This window comes from Mustela putorius, unplaced genomic scaffold (assembly GCF_011764305.1).
Source record: "Mustela putorius furo isolate JIRA1106 unplaced genomic scaffold, ASM1176430v1.1 tig00000139_pilon_pilon_pilon, whole genome shotgun sequence".
NCBI lineage: Eukaryota > Metazoa > Chordata > Mammalia > Carnivora > Mustelidae > Mustela > Mustela putorius.
In genome coordinates this window covers 8,146,538-8,162,645 of record NW_025421293.1, presented here as the reverse complement: position 1 = coordinate 8,162,645, position 16,108 = coordinate 8,146,538, and the positions used below count along the sequence as shown (strand labels likewise).

Genomic DNA, 16,108 nt, shown 5'->3' with positions numbered 1-16,108 from the left:
CCTCCTCGGAGCCGCCGTAGTCGCTTCAAGAGGGCGGAAACGGGCTCAGGGACCCGGCGAACCAATAGCGGCCCCGAGACGCGTCGGAAGTGGCTAATCAGAACCCGCCGGGGGGGTGGAGACTCCTGCTCCGGAGTGAGGCGACAGAAGGGAGGGGGCTAGAATGGAGCGCTCGCCAACGGCCGACGCTCCAGGCCGGCCCGCCCCCCGCAGCCGCATCCAATCGCAATGCTGAGGTCTGGAGATGGAGCCAATCAGGTCTAACCAGGAGACGGAGACGCCGGCGCTCTACTAGAAGAGATAGAGGCGGAGCGACCGCAAACCGGGGCTCCAGGTTTTCTTCCAACGGAGACCAATCGCAAGGCAGATAAAAGCGACTGACTGTCACAAAGGCCAGTTAGAGCCTCCGGAGGGAAGCTGGCCCGGCCTCTTCTCTGAGGGACGGCTGTACCTACCAATAGTATGGGCGAGAAGGCGGTCCCTTCGCCTAGGAGGAGGCGGGTGAGCTAGAACTTTGAGACTGAGGTAAAGAATGTGAGCTCTGCGCGCCGCCACGGCTGGGAACAGTGCAGGGGCTGGAGTGGCGCGTGCGAGCTGGAACTGTTAGGGAGCGAGTCCGCTTTGAGCGCGCGAGGGAAGCCCGGGGGTGGGGGGCTGGAGCCAGCCGATGCCTGAGGCCAGCGCGCAGGTGGTCTTTGCATCCGAAGGGACCGTGGAGGCCACTCTGGCCCGTGGAGGCTGAGGCCCTGCGGCGGTGTCCGGAGCCCCGGCGGACGGAGGGCTTACCAGAGACCGGAGATGCCCAGCTCAATCCTGGAGGAAGGGTTGCGGGAGGACCGGAGAGCCTCCAGAGCGGCCACCCGGCCCCGAAGAGCGCGCCTGGGCGGGAATTGTGATGACAACCCCAGGGCGGACGGGGGGAGCTTAGTCCAGAAGGGACCGTGCCCTCTAGAAGAAGGCCTCCGTTTTACAAATGAGGAAACTGAGGCGGAGGGAGGTCGATGGGTTGGCAAGAGCGAACCGCAAGTTACCGCTTGCTCTAGAAGCCCGATTTCCCACCGGTTGCCCAGCAGCTCCTTCGGTGGGCTTTTTCTATCCGCACCCTCCTCTTTGCCTCCTGAGCTGCAGTGGAGGCATAAAAGGGGACCCGGACACCGGAGGAAGCCGACGATCCTTCTTCTGTCTGCGGAGAGATCTTAGCGTTCTCTTAGGATACAGTCAGAGTCGCCTGACCGCAAACCACTGAGAGTTTCTTATAAATCACATCTCAAATGTTGACATTCCTAAACATTTATTGAATGATTAAAATTCCATCCCCGGTGCCTTCAAAACTTAGTTGTTTACTAGTCCCCATGAATAAGGGAGTTTGGGTGGCTGACGGTTAGCTCGCGCAATAAAGTCTGTAATGCTAGGCAGCGGAGGGCTGGTTTTCCAGGACTGGATTGCTTCAAGTTCCTGGAAGATCCGGTTACTCCTTGAATTTATTGGTGTAGATCCTTTGGTCCTACCTGGACAGACACCCCCCCAACTTCTGCTGTGTCTCATACATGGCACCCCTCTCCCCTGTAAGACTACATTAAAAGCTCAGACTGTGGGAGATACCCCAAGTTTCAGAGTAACTCTAGCCCTTTCTTCCACCTTGATAGGTTGTCCTTCATACATGCCTTGATGTTACTGTCCCAAACATGCTTTGGGTGTGTTTTTACAAGACTCAAGAGTTTGTGCTGAATTATCCCCACTTTCATCTTCAGACTCTTAAGAGAGTCTAGCGGGGTCACCGGTCCCCCTCAGCTGTCAAACTGAGTTGATGCTTTTTTGTTGTTGGTTTTTTTTTTTTTTTTTTTTTTGAGTTTATACTCTTGGGTTATAAATCGCTGGAGGCCCTGGCCTGCTGAGGTAGGAAGAACTCACCAGTGTTTCTCTACGGAGCTGAGTTAATGCAAAAAAAAGGGCCTCAAGTGGAGGGACCTCAGAATTACTCCCCAAAAGGAAAGGCCTCATCTACCAGTAGTTCCCACTTTCTCTCTCCTGTAAAATGCATAACCCATGAGCCCCTGGGGGGGGGTGGCTAACGCTGAGCTAGAACCCAGGAGCTAAGAGCAAAATCCCAGGTCAGGTTGGGGAAAATAGGTCACAGTGGCTGGGCAGTGAGGTCACAGAGAGGTTTGTCTTCCCAGACTCCATGGGGGAGGGGCCTAGGAGGCAGAGGGGCCCCAGAGGTCCCCCAAGCCCAGGCGGGGGACATGGTGTGGGAAAGGCAGCAGGGACGGGGGCCAAGGAGCTGACTACGGGGGGCCTAGGGGCACGGAGAGATGAGGGCAAGAGCAGGGAGGGGGCAGTCAGGATGGTGAGGAGAAGCCGGAGGCGAAAGCTGCAAAAAGTCACCAGGCTGTGCGGACGGGAGGAGGGGCTCCGGGTGAGGGGGGAGCGAGCCAAGGGAAGGACTAGAAGATGGTAGCCAGAGGTCGGGGGAGGGGTTCTTTGGAGCCGGTGGACCAAGGAACACGGCAGACAGGGAAGGGTGACCCATGGGCCTAGAGAGAAAGACGGGAGGATTTGAGCACGCAGAGCCGGAAGACAGGGCGGTGAGCCCCCAAGAAAGTAGCTAATGAAAGACAGGCTGAGAGAAGGCAGCAAAAGAGGCCTGACTCTCATGGAACCCCTGTGCTCCCCATTCTCGGGCAGGTGAAGCGGAGCTGCCCTTCATGTGGCCCAGAGCCTGGGGGTGAAGAGAAGAAGGGGAGAGGGAACCCTATTTCTGTCCAGCTGTTCCCCCCAGAGCTGGTGAGTCCTCCATAGGGAGGTATTAAAGAATAAAGGGCAGGGGGCCAGACCACGGAGGGACCCCACTGAACCCTGCTTCCTCCCTCCTGCACCCCCAGGTGGAGCATATCATCTCATTCCTCCCAGTCAGGGATGTAGTCGCTCTGGGCCAGACCTGCCACTACTTCCACGAAGTCTGCGACGCCGAGGGCGTGTGGAGACGCATCTGTCGCAGGCTCAGTCCTCGCCTACGAGAGCAGGGTTCTGGGGTCCGGCCCTGGAAGAGAGCTGCCATTCTTAACTGTACACCTCCCCCAGAAACCCCCACTGTCTTTGCCTCTGTCCTACCTTATTCTGGGGTCCCTCCTGTTCCACAGAGTTGCCTCCGCATTCCTGGCCAAACTTCCGGGGCCCCTTTCTCTGGAAGAACCCATTAGATTCAAAACATATGCTGTCAGCGCTACAAGCTTCTAGCCCCACCTTCTGAGGGGCCCCATTACTAGCATCCCTAACAAACCTCTCTCCATAGTCAAACTCTCTTCCAAATCTTACCCCGGACACCACCACTACTCCCCAAACGTGGAGTCTTCCCTCCTCTAAACCAGGGTTCCTCAGCCTTGTCACTGTTGACATTTGGGAGCGAAATAGTTATTTGGAGTGGGGGGCCTGTCCTGTGCATTTCAGCATGTTCATCAGCATCCCTGGCCTCCCCTCACTAGATCCCAGGATCAAACCTCCCCCTAGAAGTGACAACCAGTGTTCCCTGAGGGACAGAGTCACTCCAGGCTGAGAAACATGCTCTAAACCATTCCCAGGGAGCCCCTACCCAAGTACTTGATTTCATACACTGGAGATGGAGATCCTGATCTGATCCCAATAGCAGATCTGGAGCCTGGGCTGAGCGGGGTTACTGGCCTTTCTCGATCATTCTTTTTCACTCCTCCTCCTGCTGCTTTTCTATGTGTTATTTTCCCTTCGATGTCTCTGATGCAAGGTTGGCCTGAAGCGCTCCAAAGCATGTGTAGTGCCCTGGGCTGAGGGGGGGCAGAGAACTCAAGTTCAGGCATAGGGGATTATTAAAGATATGCTCTGAGCTTTCCAGTGTCCTTTGGAAGGGACTGCAGTCCAGTCTTAGGTCTGGGAGCTGCTAACTACCACGCTGCCCGAGAAATCTAGTCCGTCCAAGCTCTGATTCCTCTCCCTTGTGCCACGCTGACCCCCTGAGCCTCCCATCTCCTTCCTTTCTCCAGACACGAAGGGCCTGTACTTCCAGGCATTCGGGGGCCGCCGCCGCTGTCTCAGCAAGAGCGTAGCCCCCCTGCTAGCCCACGGCTACCGCCGCTTCTTGCCCACCAAGGACCATGTCTTCATTCTTGACTACGCGGGGACCCTCTTCTTCCTCAAAAATGCCCTGGTCTCCTCTACCCTTGGCCAGATCCAGTGGAAGCGAGCCTGCCGCTATGTTGTGTTGTGTCGTGGAGCCAAGGATGTGAGAAGCAGAGCCCACCCCTCCTGCGGGGATCCGGGGACCACACCAGCCCTGAGGTCTTCTCCTCGGGACAGCCGCCCTCCTGTCCCAGGAACTGAGAAACAAGTCTTTGTTTCCCAGCCCTGAACTCCAAGTACCTCATCTCTCACCCCATTGGGTGGTGAGAGGCTCCCGTGGGCCCAGCCTCATTCTACTCCCAAGGCCTAGACCCCAGACATCTTCATCTCTTCCTACAGTTTGCCTCGGACCCAAGATGTGACACGGTTTACCGCAAATACCTCTATGTATTGGCCACTCGGGAGCAGCCAGGCATGGTGGGCACGACGGGCAGCAGGGCCTGTGACTGTGTCGAGGTCTATCTGCAGTCCAGTGGGCAGCGTGTCTTCAAGATGACTTTCCACCACTCCATGAGCTTCAAACAGATTGTGCTCGTTGGTCAGGAGACGCAGCGGGCTCTTCTGCTTCTCACAGGTGTGGCCCAGAGCAGTGGTTTGCAAACTGCTCTCTACAGATTCTTCGGGTCCTGAGGCAGGGGCGCAGGAGGCCTCTCACATGGGTTCTGCAGGCCACCTCATCCTGCTCTCAAATCCAAGAGCTTTGCTTTTTGTCTGCCTCCTAGTCTAAGATGCTATGAGTTTCATTTGAATAAAGGGTGCTGTGGTGGTGGTGGTGGGGGAGTTGGAAACCACTATTCTAGCCAGGCAGGGCCCCAAGTTCCCAACACTCCAGTTCCTAACACTCCAGTTGGATTCTGCCAACTCTCACGGCTAGGTGTTCTCTCCACTCATCTTTCACGCTCAAGGACTTGCCTGACTTATTTTGGGTGGTAAAGGGCTAGAGTCTGGACTCAGGGTCACTCTTCCATTATTCCATTTCTACCTTTTTTCTTCCAGCCCCATTCTAGGACAGTAAATGTTTCATCCGTATGCCTTAGAGAGTCTCCTGGGAACTTAATGTGGATATTGGGGGGGTCCCCTCCCCCCCATAATTGTCTCCCTCTCCCATCTCCCAGAGGAAGGAAAGATCTACTCTTTGGTAGTGAACGAAACCCAGCTGGACCAGCCACGCTCCTACACCATCCAGCTGGCCCTGCGGAAGGTGTCCCGTTGTCTGCCTCACCTTCGTGTGGCCTGCATGGCTTCCAACCAGAGCAGTACTCTCTACATCACGGGTAAGAACCACCTACCTTCTGCAGACCCTGGTCTTAAAACAGACCTTCCAGATACGAACAGCACCCCTCTGTGCTGGACCCTTTCGGGCATCCTAGTGAAAAGATGAGTTTAGGTTCCCAGATATCATAACTGGTACATTGCTAGTGGGGGTGAGTCACCCCAGATCTTATAACTTTTCTCCCAGGTAGGGCCTTATCTCTAGGAAATAGGTGCCCAAAGCTGCTAAGCTGAGGGCTCCTGACCCCCCAGACCAGGGGGGAGTGTATTTTGAGGTGCATACCCCAGGGGTGTATCGTGATCTCTTTGGGACCCTTCAAGCCTTTGACCCCCTGGACCAGCAGATGCCGCTTGCTCTCTCACTGCCTGCCAAGGTAGGAGCCTGGAGAGGTGGGGCAGACCAGGGGGCGGGCAGAGGGGGGTTGTGTTAGGGTTTGAAGGGTGCCAGAGGTCTGAAATGTGAGCAGGGATCAAATGATTCCTCAGGAAGGGACAGGGGACCCAGAGAGAGGGGCGAGGCAGCGGGCAAGGCCAAAAGAAGGCAGCTAGAATTGCCAGGTTAGCAGCTGGGAGACTCTAGAGCTCAGGGTTCCCCTGGAGGGAACTGAATCGTCCCCTCCTCTTTCTGCTTTACTTCCTAGATCCTATTTTGTGCTCTTGGCTACAATCACCTTGGCCTGGTGGATGAATTTGGCCGGATCTTCATGCAGGGAAATAACAGATATGGGCAGCTGGGGACAGGGGACAAAATGGACAGAGGGGAACCCACACAGGTGAGACCGTTTCTCCGTTACTGTCACCCTGACCCCCTTCCTCCAGTTCCCTAAGCCCTGGATCTCTCCACTTCTCCGCCGTCTTTAGAATCCACTCCTTACTCCCTGGGGAAGTTAAGCCACCCGTAGGTAATGCCCGTGATACTACTGGCACATGTCTTTCCCAGGGTTGGCCCTGTGAGGTGCCAATAGGAATTTAGCGAAGCAGGGAGACCGGGCGGTGGGCTGGTCTAACCGGAAGAGGTGAGCTGTCATCAGGGGCCTGGTAGGTCAGATCGGATTTGGGCGGGCACAGGGAGAGGCATTCTGTATAGTGGGGACGAGAACTTAAAGCAGACACTTAAAGCACACACTTAAAGCAGACAGAGTGTTTCACACATCAGTAGATAGGAGGCGGCGCAGGTGGCACAGATTTGGGAAGGAGTCACTGCAGGTTCGGGAGCAGCCCCTCCCCCCCATGACTGAGAACAGGAGGCCACGGAATGAAAAGCCCACTGGGAGACTGTTGAGCCCCAGCAACACTTGAGACAAGAGCCTGGGGCAGTGAGAACCTAAAAGAAAGGATCCCGGAGATGTTTTTGAAAGGAAATGAACAGGCCCTAGAAACTGCTGAGATATGAGGAGAAGGCCCCGAGGACAAGAGAGGTTCTGGGGTGAGACCCCTTGAAGAAAGACAGCATCCCTACAAACTTGGGAAGGGATACTGGCTTAAGGAAAGAGAAAGAGCGTGAATTTGGACTTTTTCTAAAGTGGAAATGTCTCGCTGGCATTAGGGTCCATGCTGAAACAAGGCTGACCTGGACAGGAGTAGGGATAGAGGGGAACATCCCGGGCAGGGGCCAATGTCCTAGGCAGAGGGAATGAAAAGGCTGTCGCTGACGCCCGATGGGCACATTCTTGGATGCCAAATCCCAGAAGCCGTGGGCTCAGAGAGTTTCAAACAGGAGGGAGTGACTCAGGCTGACAGATAATGCAGGAAAATACCCACTGACACGGAAAGATGGTCAGGCCACAGTTTTCAGTGGAAAAAAAAATTATTTTACATAATACAATGCCATTTTTGTTTTAAAAATATACAATTTGTACACACACACACACACGCGCGCAGCAGTGAAGAATATCCAGCAAGATGTTTGTAGTAGTGGTAGGATTCCCAGTGATTTTTTTTTTTTTTTTTAAGTAGGCTCCACACCAAGCGTGGAACCCAGTGAGGTACTCCGACTCACAACCCTTAGATCAGGACCTGAGCCCATATTAAGAGCCAAGCACTTAACGGACTGAGGCACCCAGGTGCCCCTGGCCAGTGATTTTTTTTTAAGATTTTTAAATTAAATTAAATTAAATTTTATTTTATTTATTTGACAGAGAGAGAGAAATCACAAGTAGGCAGAGAGGCAGGCAGAGAGAGAGGGGAAAGCAGGCTCCCAGCTGAGCAGAGAGCCTGATGCCGGGCTCTATCCCGGGACCCTGAGATCGCGACAGGAGCCAAAGGCAGAGGCTTAATCCACTGAGTCACCCAGGCGCCCCTAGCCAGTGATTTTTAATTTACTCTTTGCTCACCAATATTTTATAACTTCTCTATCATGACCATAAATTACTTGCCTGTGTCTTCAAAATTAAAGCCCTCGTAATCTCAGGAGAAAGTGTGCGAGAGGCTCTCGGATTTGGCCCCCGGGAGGTCAAGGGCGTTTGGAGAGAACACGTCAGTAGCTTAGTAAGGAGAGAAGCCAGATCACAAGAAGGTGCAGGAAAGCCTGGCCATGGTGAGAGCAGGAAGGGGTCGACCTCAGACTGGTCACGTAACCAGGTCTGCTGCCTGAAAAGACGGAGGTTGGAAGCAGCAGGAATCCGGTGGCCATGTTGTTTTTTCAAAATAGGGCAGCCAATTTGAAAGACAGGCATAGGACCAATTGAACTTGCTGGAGACAGGAGAGAGGAATAAGTGGAAGGAAAGTCCTTCCTGGGGGCTGGCCTGGAGGGCGGGAGGGAGTCTTTCAACTTTGGGAAGAGGAAGGATAGCCCTCCTCCTGGGGCTGGAAAGCAGGATGAAAGGCTGGGCTGGCACAGGCCTGGGGTGACAGCCAGGGAGCGGGTCGCAGACCCTGGGCCCAGGCAAGTAGCCTGTTTTCTGGGGAGCAAAGATGAGGAACCGACGAAAGTTCTAGACCCCATGCAGTCCGACTGGGGCTTCAGGAGATCCAAGGAGGGAGAGATTGCTGTTGGTCTGCCTCCTGGCTGGGAGTGGGGTGGTGGGAGCTGGGGGACGCTGAGTCCCTTCCCTTTCCCCTCCTAGTTTCTCTAGATTCTTCCCTGAGCCTTCCTGTCCTGTCTGGGCCCCCAAATCCTTGGCGTTCCCACCTTAGGGATTCTGGCCCTGTGTCCTCAGGTGCATTATCTACAACGCCCCATTGCCCTGTGGTGTGGCCTCAACCACTCCCTGGTGCTGAGCCAGAGCTCGGACTTCAGCAAGGAGCTTCTGGGCTGCGGCTGTGGGGCTGGAGGCCGCCTCCCTGGCTGGCCTAAGGGGAGTGCCTCCTTCGTGAAGCTCCACGTCAAGGTCAGAGCATTGTCAGACCAGCAGGCAACCAGGGAGGGCAGGGGCCATAGAGCTAGACTGCACACAGGAACCCCCCCCCTCCCGGGGGCGGGGGCATGCCCCAGCACCACCTGCCTCCCTTCCCGGCCCCACACCACAGCCCCTGGCTCCCTCCCTCAGCAGACCCTGCTGGCCCTCTCTGACCTCACACAACCTTGGGGCTCGGCCAGCCCTAGCTCACTTGCTGGCTCGGGGCTGGCCGGAGAGGGAGGAACACAACAGCTGGAACTTCCTGGGAGCCCCTCAGTGATGGCCCCACTGAGCCACGCCCCTTCTCTCCTCCAAGGTTCCTTTGTGTGCCTGTTCCCTCTGCTCCACCAGAGAGTGCCTCTACATGCTGTCCAGCCATGACATCGAGCACCACCCCACCTACCGGGACCTACCAGCCAGCAGGGTGGTGGGGACCCCCGAGCCCAGCCTGGGGCCCGGAGCATCCCAGGACCCTGGGGGGACAGCCCGGGCATGTGAGGAGTACCTCAGCCAGATCCACAGTTGCCCCACGTTGCAGGATCGCATGGAAAAAATGAAGGAGATCGTGGGCTGGATGCCCTTGATGGCGGCACAGAAGGATTTCTTTTGGGAGGCCTTGGACATGCTGCAGAGGGCTGCTGCAGGGGTCGGCCCAGGTCCCCCAAACCCTGAGAGCTGACCCCTTCCCCTCCTCATCCTCACCCCCAGAGGGAGAGAGGAGCCCTAGGCCAGGAGCTAAGGAGACACAGGGCGGTAGCGGTAAACACTGTATGTGCACACGGTGGGGGTGGGGGGAATTGCTCGACATGCCAGGGTGGACAGGGAGCTGTTTTGTAAAAATGTTTGGGGGGCTGCCCAGGAGGGGCCCCCAATCTGACTATCATGGACAAGAGATTTGATGGACAAATAGAATAAAAGGCTGAAGTGAGGCCCGGTTTGGAGGAAAATGGGGCAGGGCACGGGGGCCCGATGCCTGGCTCGGTGGGCGACGGAGGACAGGAGCATGGCCGGGGCGGGCAGAGCAGAAGTGGCTCAGGCATTCAGGTGCTGCAGACCTGACCACCTACATCTCTCAGCTCGCTTTCCCCTCCCCCTCCCAAGACACCCCCCCCACCACCCCCGGCCCTGGCTTCTGGACCTGGAAGTCCAACCCCCACCTTCTGGAGCAATGCAGGCAACATATGCTACTCCGTTCTCTGGTTCTCTTAGTGGGGTCCTCTGTCCCTCAGACTTGCTCCCATCCTGAGCAGGCCACTTGCTTCTGACCTCGCAGAGCGTCCTACCCATTGCCCTTGGTCCCCAGGAAGTCAGTCCTCTCTTCCCCTTCTCCGATTTTCCTCCCGGGTTCAGTCTCATGCGTTGTCCCTGTCCCTTACGTTCTACTTTGTTCTACTCAGACAGAGGACAGGCCCTTCATCGGCCCGCACACCAGGCCTCCCTAAGCCACTCCCCCACCTCCAAATACTGTGGAGAGAAAACAGGCGAGCAGAATTTTCTCCTTCCGGTAGTCTGGCCCGGGGATGGGGAGAAGACAGTAGAAATTCCGTAGTGGAAAATAAGCTGGAGCCAGGGGGTGGTCAGGAAGGGGGTGAGTGACTGGATGTTGGGGGGAGGTCAAGGAAGGACGACCTGTGGGTGCCGGGGAGGCGGGCATGGGGAGGATCACGATGAGGGACCCGAGGCTGTGTTCGCAGGATGCTCGCGCACCTGGCAGAGTGGGCTTCCGGAGGACGGGACCCGATGCCTGCCCTGTGGCTGAGGCTTGATGCTTCTTCTGCCCTTCACTGCTCGACCCCCTACTTGGGTCAATATTTATGTGTCCTGGACGTAGAGAGGCCCCTGGACTCAGCACTGTCCCGACTACACTCTCCCTGTCCCGCCTTCCCCCCCGCCCGCCCCGCTGGCCAGTCCCCACGCCCACACAGCCGGGCTGCCTCAGCTGGCCCTGATTATCCCTGCTGCTGCCGGTGCCGCTGCTCAACTCAGCTGCCGCCACTGGCTCGAGGACCCCAGCGCCTCTCCCCCTGGCCATGCTGCCTGCTGCCACAGCCTCCCTCGTGGGGCCCCTCCTCACTGCCTGGGCCCTGCTACCTTTCGCCCAGGGCCAGACCCCCAACTATACCAGGTAGGTCTCGGCACCTTCCAGATAGCTTGAGTGAGCTGCAAAAGCCCTGATTCCTGGGAGTTTTGCCTGTGGATCCTGTGGATTCTTTTACTCACACACCACCCCCCCCCCAAAATCTCCCACAGCCCCAGCTTCCCGCTAGCCCCTAAGTTCTCTCTCCCTACTGCAAGACCACGGTCATCTGTGGGTCACCACTGTCCCCCCCCACCCCATTCCTCCACCCTTTGTCCCCTGTCCTCTTAAGTCTCCTCATCCACCCAGACCCTTGGCCCCCCTCCGTGGAACCTGAGAGCACCAAGACTCTGAACTTGCCTGGTAGCTGGACATCTGGATTCCAGGAGGGAAATCAGAGGTGGTGGGGGGAGAGGGGAGAGCGAGTGGGGGACCTGGGAGTCAGATACTCAAGTACTTAGCAAAGGGCAAAGGTTGGGAGCTGGGGAAATCTGGTCTCCAGGTTCAACGTGAGGGCCATAGCCGCCGCTCATCTCTCCGCCCCCCTCCCCCCCCATGGCCTCGTGGCTGTGTCCACATCTGGAAGTAGTTAGGCGGCTCCTGTCCCCGACTGCCAGGCAGGGCGAGGGTTGGGGGGGAGAGTGAGGAGCAGCCTGGGGAGGATTCCGGGAATTCCTGTTGGGGTGGGGGTGGGGATTGGGGGTGTTGGAAAGACAGCAAAGTTGCTGGCCCCACTTGTTAATCCTCTCAATCCCGGTCTGGCTGGCTGAGGCTGTCCCAGATCCCCAAGGCCTTCTCCTCCATCCTCCCGGCGTCCCCCCCCTGCACCCGCCCCCCCACCCCCCCATCCTCATTACCCTATCGGTCCCAAGCTCTCCTCCATTCATGGCTGACCCCTCTTCTGTTCTCCAGACCCGTGTTCCTGTGTGGAGGGGATGTGACCGGGGAGTCGGGTTACGTGGCAAGTGAGGGTTTCCCCAACCTCTACCCCCCCAATAAGGAGTGCATCTGGACAATCACGGTGAGAAGGTCCTCCTGATCACTACCCCCTCGTTGAAGTCTTGCACGCCTGACTGCTAAGGGAACCCCAGTCTGCCGGCCCCCTCCGGTCCCTGCACCACCGCTTCTCCCAGGCCCAAGCCCTGTTCCCTCCTGTCACGGAGGGCAGCAGGGCCCACAGTAACACGTGGCAAAGCCTGCTCCCCTACTCCCAACTCCGTTCTCGACCCTCCAATCTCTCCATGCCCTAGTTCTTGTCCCTGCCTGAGCCACAAGCTAGGGCAGCGCCCCAGCCCCCTGCTCTGCACCCTGATGGGGTCCCTTCCTGCTCAGGCCCCGTTTCTGTATGAAATGCAGGTACCCTCCGCCTGGGTTGTGTGTGCCTTGACTTTGCGGGTCCTCTTCCCTGTCCCTGCCTTCAGGTCCCTGAGGGCCAGACTGTGTCCCTTTCCTTCCGAGTCTTCGACTTGGAGCAGCACTCGGCCTGCCGTTACGATGCTCTGGAGGTCTTTGCCGGGTCTGGAACCTCGGGCCAGCGGCTTGGACGCTTCTGCGGGACTTTCCGGCCTGCGCCCTTAGTCGCCCCCGGCAACCAGGTGACCCTGAGGATGACGGCGGACGAGGGCACGGGAGGACGAGGCTTCCTGCTCTGGTACAGCGGGAGGGCCACCTCGGGCACTGGTGAGACCTCCCTCACCTCCGCCTTCCCCCTCTCCTGGCCCCGCCCCCGGCGCAGGCCCCGCCCCCAGCCTTAACCTCCACCCGGCGCCAAACCCGGCGCCCCAGAGCCTAGGGCCCCCATTACCTCCCTTACCCTTTTTCCTCACTAACTGCCCCTTCAGTCCCTCCTCCCCGTCTTCTCTCCCCCCTCCCGCTCCCACCCACCCCCTCTTCCAGGCCCCCCCCCAGGCGCGAGGCGGAAATGGGTCACCGACCCGCGGGTGGAATGGGCGGCCTGGGGTTACTGGGACGGTGAGTAACTGCCCGCCCCCGTCCGCAATCGGGCTCCCTCAGACGGGCGTGAGGGGGCACCCCCGGGCTGGGGAACTAGGTTCCCCCAACCCGGAGCCCCCTACACCCAGCCCGGGGCTCCCGATTGCGGTCCCATCACCCCCCTCCTGGCGGCGTAAGTCTCCCCTAAAATGTTTAAGGCAGAGACCTCCCCAAAGGGGTCTCTGGGCTGGGCCCCAATTTGAGGGCACCCTCACAACGTGAGGACTCCCGAGCCTGCACAGGGGACTTTTCCGCCGGACCGGGGAGATGGGATCTCCCCGGGGAAGAGGAACGATGTGGCCGCGGGGCAGGGGGAGGGGCGAGAAGGGACCGTGTCCAGCCAATGCCTCCTCCCCCTTCCACCGCCTGCCTGGGGGGCCCGGAGGTCCAAGACTCCCCCGAGCCCTTCTCTTCCAGGCCCCCTCTCTGCTAACCAACCCCCTCTTTCCTACCCCTCTTCTCGTCCCCTCACGCTGGGACCCAGACGTCTGAGTTTCCAGCACAGTCTTCCAGCCTAGAGCTCTCTCCGAGCTGACCGAGGGTCTCCACCGCCTCCCACCCCCAATACTTTCTCCCCTCCCCAGAGCACCAATTTTGCGGGGGGCGGCTGGAGAAGGCCCAGGGAACCCTGACCACGCCCAACTGGCCCGAGTCCGATTACCCCCCGGGCATCAGCTGTTCCTGGCACATCATCGCGCCCCCGGACCAGGTACCGACCCCCTGCCCGGGCCGCCCTCGGGGACCCAGGCGCCACTCTCCAGCGTGCAGCCAGCAAAGATTTACTGACCATCTGCTCGGTCGCGACCACTGAGCTCGCGCTGGTAGGGAGCAAAAACAGACCCAGAACTGCTTGCACTCAAACAAAAAGTGTAAAATCACACCTGTGACAAGTCTTACGAGAGCGAGGTACCCGACGCTGATCCATAAACGGGGTTGTGGGTGTATGTGGTGGCGCTGGAGGTGGAGGCCGGGTCTGTTCCCTGAGTGCGAGCCAGGACTAGACGGTGCCCGAGACGGAAGACGCCGCCGAAGGGTTCCCCTGGGCGTGTGACCCTCTGAGCTGGGGTGTGAACGCTTTTACGAGGGGGGTGGTGTACGGGGGACCCGGGAGGAGGAAGAGGAGGTGCCGCGAGCTTCTGGGCTTCCGGGGGTCCAGCCGCGCAGCCTCCTCTCTCCCCGGGGACAGGTGATCTCGCTGACCTTCGGGAAGTTTGACCTGGAGCCCGACACCTACTGCCGCTACGACTCGGTCAGCGTGTTCAACGGAGCAGTGAGCGATGACTCCAAGAGGCTGGGGAAGTTCTGCGGCGACACTGCCCCGGGGTGAGGGGATGGACCCGGGTGGTTGGTGGGTCCCAGCGTCTCCACCTTTCTAGGGAAAGGACTGGGCCGTGGGGGGAGACCAGGCTTAGCTGAAGAGGCGGGATCTGAACCCGTGAGCCCCAAACGGGTGGGCGGAGCTAGTGGGAGACCAGGCAAGAGACCCGGCTTGGCACTAGGACAGGTCTGGGTCCACCGATCCATGGAGAAGCGAGTAGGTCCTGCGAAGGCGGGAAGCTGGAACAGCCAACCAGGGCGGAGATGACAAGGCCCGCCTGACGCCCCCTCCTCCGTGCCCCGCCACCCGCAGTACCATCTCTTCCGAAGGGAACGAGCTCCTCGTCCAGTTCGTCTCTGACCTCAGTGTCACGGCGGATGGTTTCTCGGCCTCCTACAAGACCCTGCCGCGAGGTGCCGAAGGGCAGGCCCGGAGCCCCGGGGAGGATGCCCGGCCGGGTACCTCGCTCCCCAAGCCCAGACCCCCACCTGCAGAGACACCAAAGGCCTCGTCTGAAGCCCAGGCAACTCCGGGGGCCCCCGGTGAGTCTGGGAAGGGGGAGGAAGGGGATGCAGCCTGAAGAGAGCCGTTTCAAAGACCAACTTTCCAAACTCATTCATTCATCACTCACTGGTGCCTCCTCCTTACTGACGTCTGGTACTGGGTGCTGCCCAGAACTCTGAATGAATTCAAATCAATGAGGCCATTATAAGGGAAGTGGCCCTTCCTACCTGCTGGGTGGGTCCCCCTCCACAAACGTCGCCCCCTCTCCCTCCTAGCCGTGCCTGCTGTGTCCTGCCCAAAGCAGTGCCGACGGACAGGCACCTTGCAGAGCAACTTCTGTTCCAGCAGCCTGGGTAAGAAGCCCTATCTGCCAGCAGCTCTAACCTCCCCTCCTGTCCTCAGAGTCCCCCCTCCTGGCTCCAGCCTGAGCTGGCCTCCTGTCGCCTCAACCTCTCACGCCCACTCTCCCACAGTGGTGACCGCAACAGTGAAGTCCATGGTTCGGGGTCCAGGAGAGGGCCTCACTGTCACCGTCAGTCTCATTGGTGCTTACAAAACCGGAGGCCTGGACCTGCCCTCTCCACTCACTGACACCCCCCTGAAGTTTTATGTGCCCTGCAAGCAGTGCCCCCCCATGAAGAAAGGTAACGGATGTGGCAAAATGGGGAAGAGGACATAGCCTTATGAAAATGAGAGAATCTGGAGGACTGACAAGGAGGTACATCTTACAAGGTCTCAATAACACGCTCTCAACCCCTCCCTCTCCTCCCCCAGGAGCCAGTTATCTGATCATGGGCCAGGTGGACGAAAACAGAGGTCCTGTCCTTCCTGCAGACAGCTTCGTGGTTCTCTACCGGTCCAACCAGGACCAGATCCTCACCAACCTCAGCAAGAGGAAGTGCCCCTCCCAGCCTGTTCGGGCTGCTGGGTCCCAGGCCTAAAACCCAGGCTACCTTCCGGAGCCCTAAAGACTCCTTTCTTATCCCAATAAATGTTTCTTGATGGAGGAAAGGGTATCATCTCCATTTCTGTAGTCTGGGGGTCCATCTAGGAGATTTCGTTCATGCGTTAAACTCAACAGACTCAACAGACTGTTTGCTATCCTGAATAATCTTTTAAGAACCTAAGACCTTGTCACCTTTTGCTCAAAACTCTCCCTTATTCTAGGGGGTGCCTGGGTGGCTCAGTGGGTTAAAGCCTCTACCTTCGGCTTGGGTCAGGTCATGATCCCAGTGTCCTGGGATGGAGCCCCGCATTGCATGGGGCTCTCTGCTCAGCAGGGAGCCTGCTTCTTCCACTCTCTCTGCCTGCCTCTCTGCCTACCTGTGATCTCTGTCAAATAAATAAAATCTTTAGAATTTTTTTTAAATAAAAATTAAAAAATAAACCTGCTCCCTTATTCTCAACACAAACACACACCCCCACACACACACCACAGAGGTGTCGGATGTGTTAAT

General features: G+C 58.1%; 2 protein-coding genes and 1 long non-coding RNA gene across 8 annotated transcripts; 2 read left to right on the top strand and 1 right to left on the bottom strand.

The window, feature by feature from the left end:
- Nucleotides 1–9: 9 nt before the first annotated feature.
- FBXO24 (F-box protein 24) lies at nucleotides 10–9,718 on the top strand. Of its 4 annotated transcripts, none has more exons than XM_004761522.3 (10): nucleotides 10–501; nucleotides 2,686–2,784; nucleotides 2,883–3,066; nucleotides 4,014–4,252; nucleotides 4,489–4,723; nucleotides 5,265–5,423; nucleotides 5,674–5,795; nucleotides 6,063–6,194; nucleotides 8,581–8,751; nucleotides 9,077–9,717. In XM_004761522.3, the coding sequence occupies exons 1-10, from the start codon at nucleotides 463–465 to the stop codon at nucleotides 9,437–9,439; spliced, it is 1,743 nt and encodes a 580-aa protein (XP_004761579.1). In that variant the 5' UTR covers nucleotides 10–462; the 3' UTR covers nucleotides 9,440–9,717. The 4 variants fall into 4 exon arrangements, with proteins under 4 accessions (XP_004761579.1, XP_012916502.1, XP_004761578.1 ...); XM_013061048.2 differs by lacking the exon at nucleotides 10–501 and adding an exon at nucleotides 2,183–2,347 and having other exon boundaries at nucleotides 9,077–9,718; XM_004761521.3 differs by lacking the exon at nucleotides 10–501 and adding an exon at nucleotides 2,183–2,416 and having other exon boundaries at nucleotides 5,743–5,795.
- LOC106006717 lies at nucleotides 2,937–4,639 on the bottom strand. Of its 2 annotated transcripts, none has more exons than XR_006605245.1 (3): nucleotides 4,531–4,639; nucleotides 3,112–3,797; nucleotides 2,937–3,040 (listed from the first exon to the last, which is right to left on the bottom strand). It is a non-coding gene; the product is annotated as an uncharacterized LOC106006717 (long non-coding RNA). The 2 variants fall into 2 exon arrangements; XR_001180989.2 differs by lacking the exon at nucleotides 4,531–4,639 and having other exon boundaries at nucleotides 3,112–3,183; nucleotides 3,610–4,189.
- Nucleotides 9,719–10,686: 968 nt separating the features above from the next.
- On the top strand, nucleotides 10,687–15,662 carry PCOLCE (procollagen C-endopeptidase enhancer). Of its 2 annotated transcripts, XM_004761525.3 has the most exons (10): nucleotides 10,687–10,885; nucleotides 11,750–11,858; nucleotides 12,259–12,517; nucleotides 12,734–12,808; nucleotides 13,414–13,538; nucleotides 14,016–14,152; nucleotides 14,460–14,689; nucleotides 14,927–15,004; nucleotides 15,125–15,295; nucleotides 15,426–15,662. In XM_004761525.3, exons 1-10 carry the CDS (start codon nucleotides 10,791–10,793, stop codon nucleotides 15,590–15,592), a joined length of 1,446 nt encoding a protein of 481 aa, XP_004761582.1. In that variant the 5' UTR covers nucleotides 10,687–10,790; the 3' UTR covers nucleotides 15,593–15,662. The 2 variants fall into 2 exon arrangements, with proteins under 2 accessions (XP_004761582.1, XP_004761583.1); XM_004761526.3 differs by lacking the exon at nucleotides 12,734–12,808 and having other exon boundaries at nucleotides 10,690–10,885.
- The last annotated feature ends 446 nt before the right edge of the window (nucleotides 15,663–16,108 follow it).

Bases quoted from the DNA above. Each gene is read 5' to 3' on its own strand.
- FBXO24 (XM_004761520.3), top strand. From the start codon at position 2,183: ATGGGGGAGGGGCCTAGGAGGCAGAGGGGCCCCAGAGGTCCCCCAAGC. The intron at 4,253-4,488 runs GTGAGAAGCAGA...CTCTTCCTACAG, and splicing joins TGTGTCGTGGAGCCAAGGAT to TTTGCCTCGGACCCAAGATG. The intron at 5,796-6,062 runs GTAGGAGCCTGG...TTTACTTCCTAG, and splicing joins CTCTCTCACTGCCTGCCAAG to ATCCTATTTTGTGCTCTTGG.
- PCOLCE (XM_004761525.3), top strand. From the start codon at position 10,791: ATGCTGCCTGCTGCCACAGCCTCCCTCGTGGGGCCCCTCCTCACTGCC. The intron at 10,886-11,749 runs GTAGGTCTCGGC...TCTGTTCTCCAG, and splicing joins CAGACCCCCAACTATACCAG to ACCCGTGTTCCTGTGTGGAG. The intron at 15,296-15,425 runs GTAACGGATGTG...CTCCTCCCCCAG, and splicing joins GTGCCCCCCCATGAAGAAAG to GAGCCAGTTATCTGATCATG.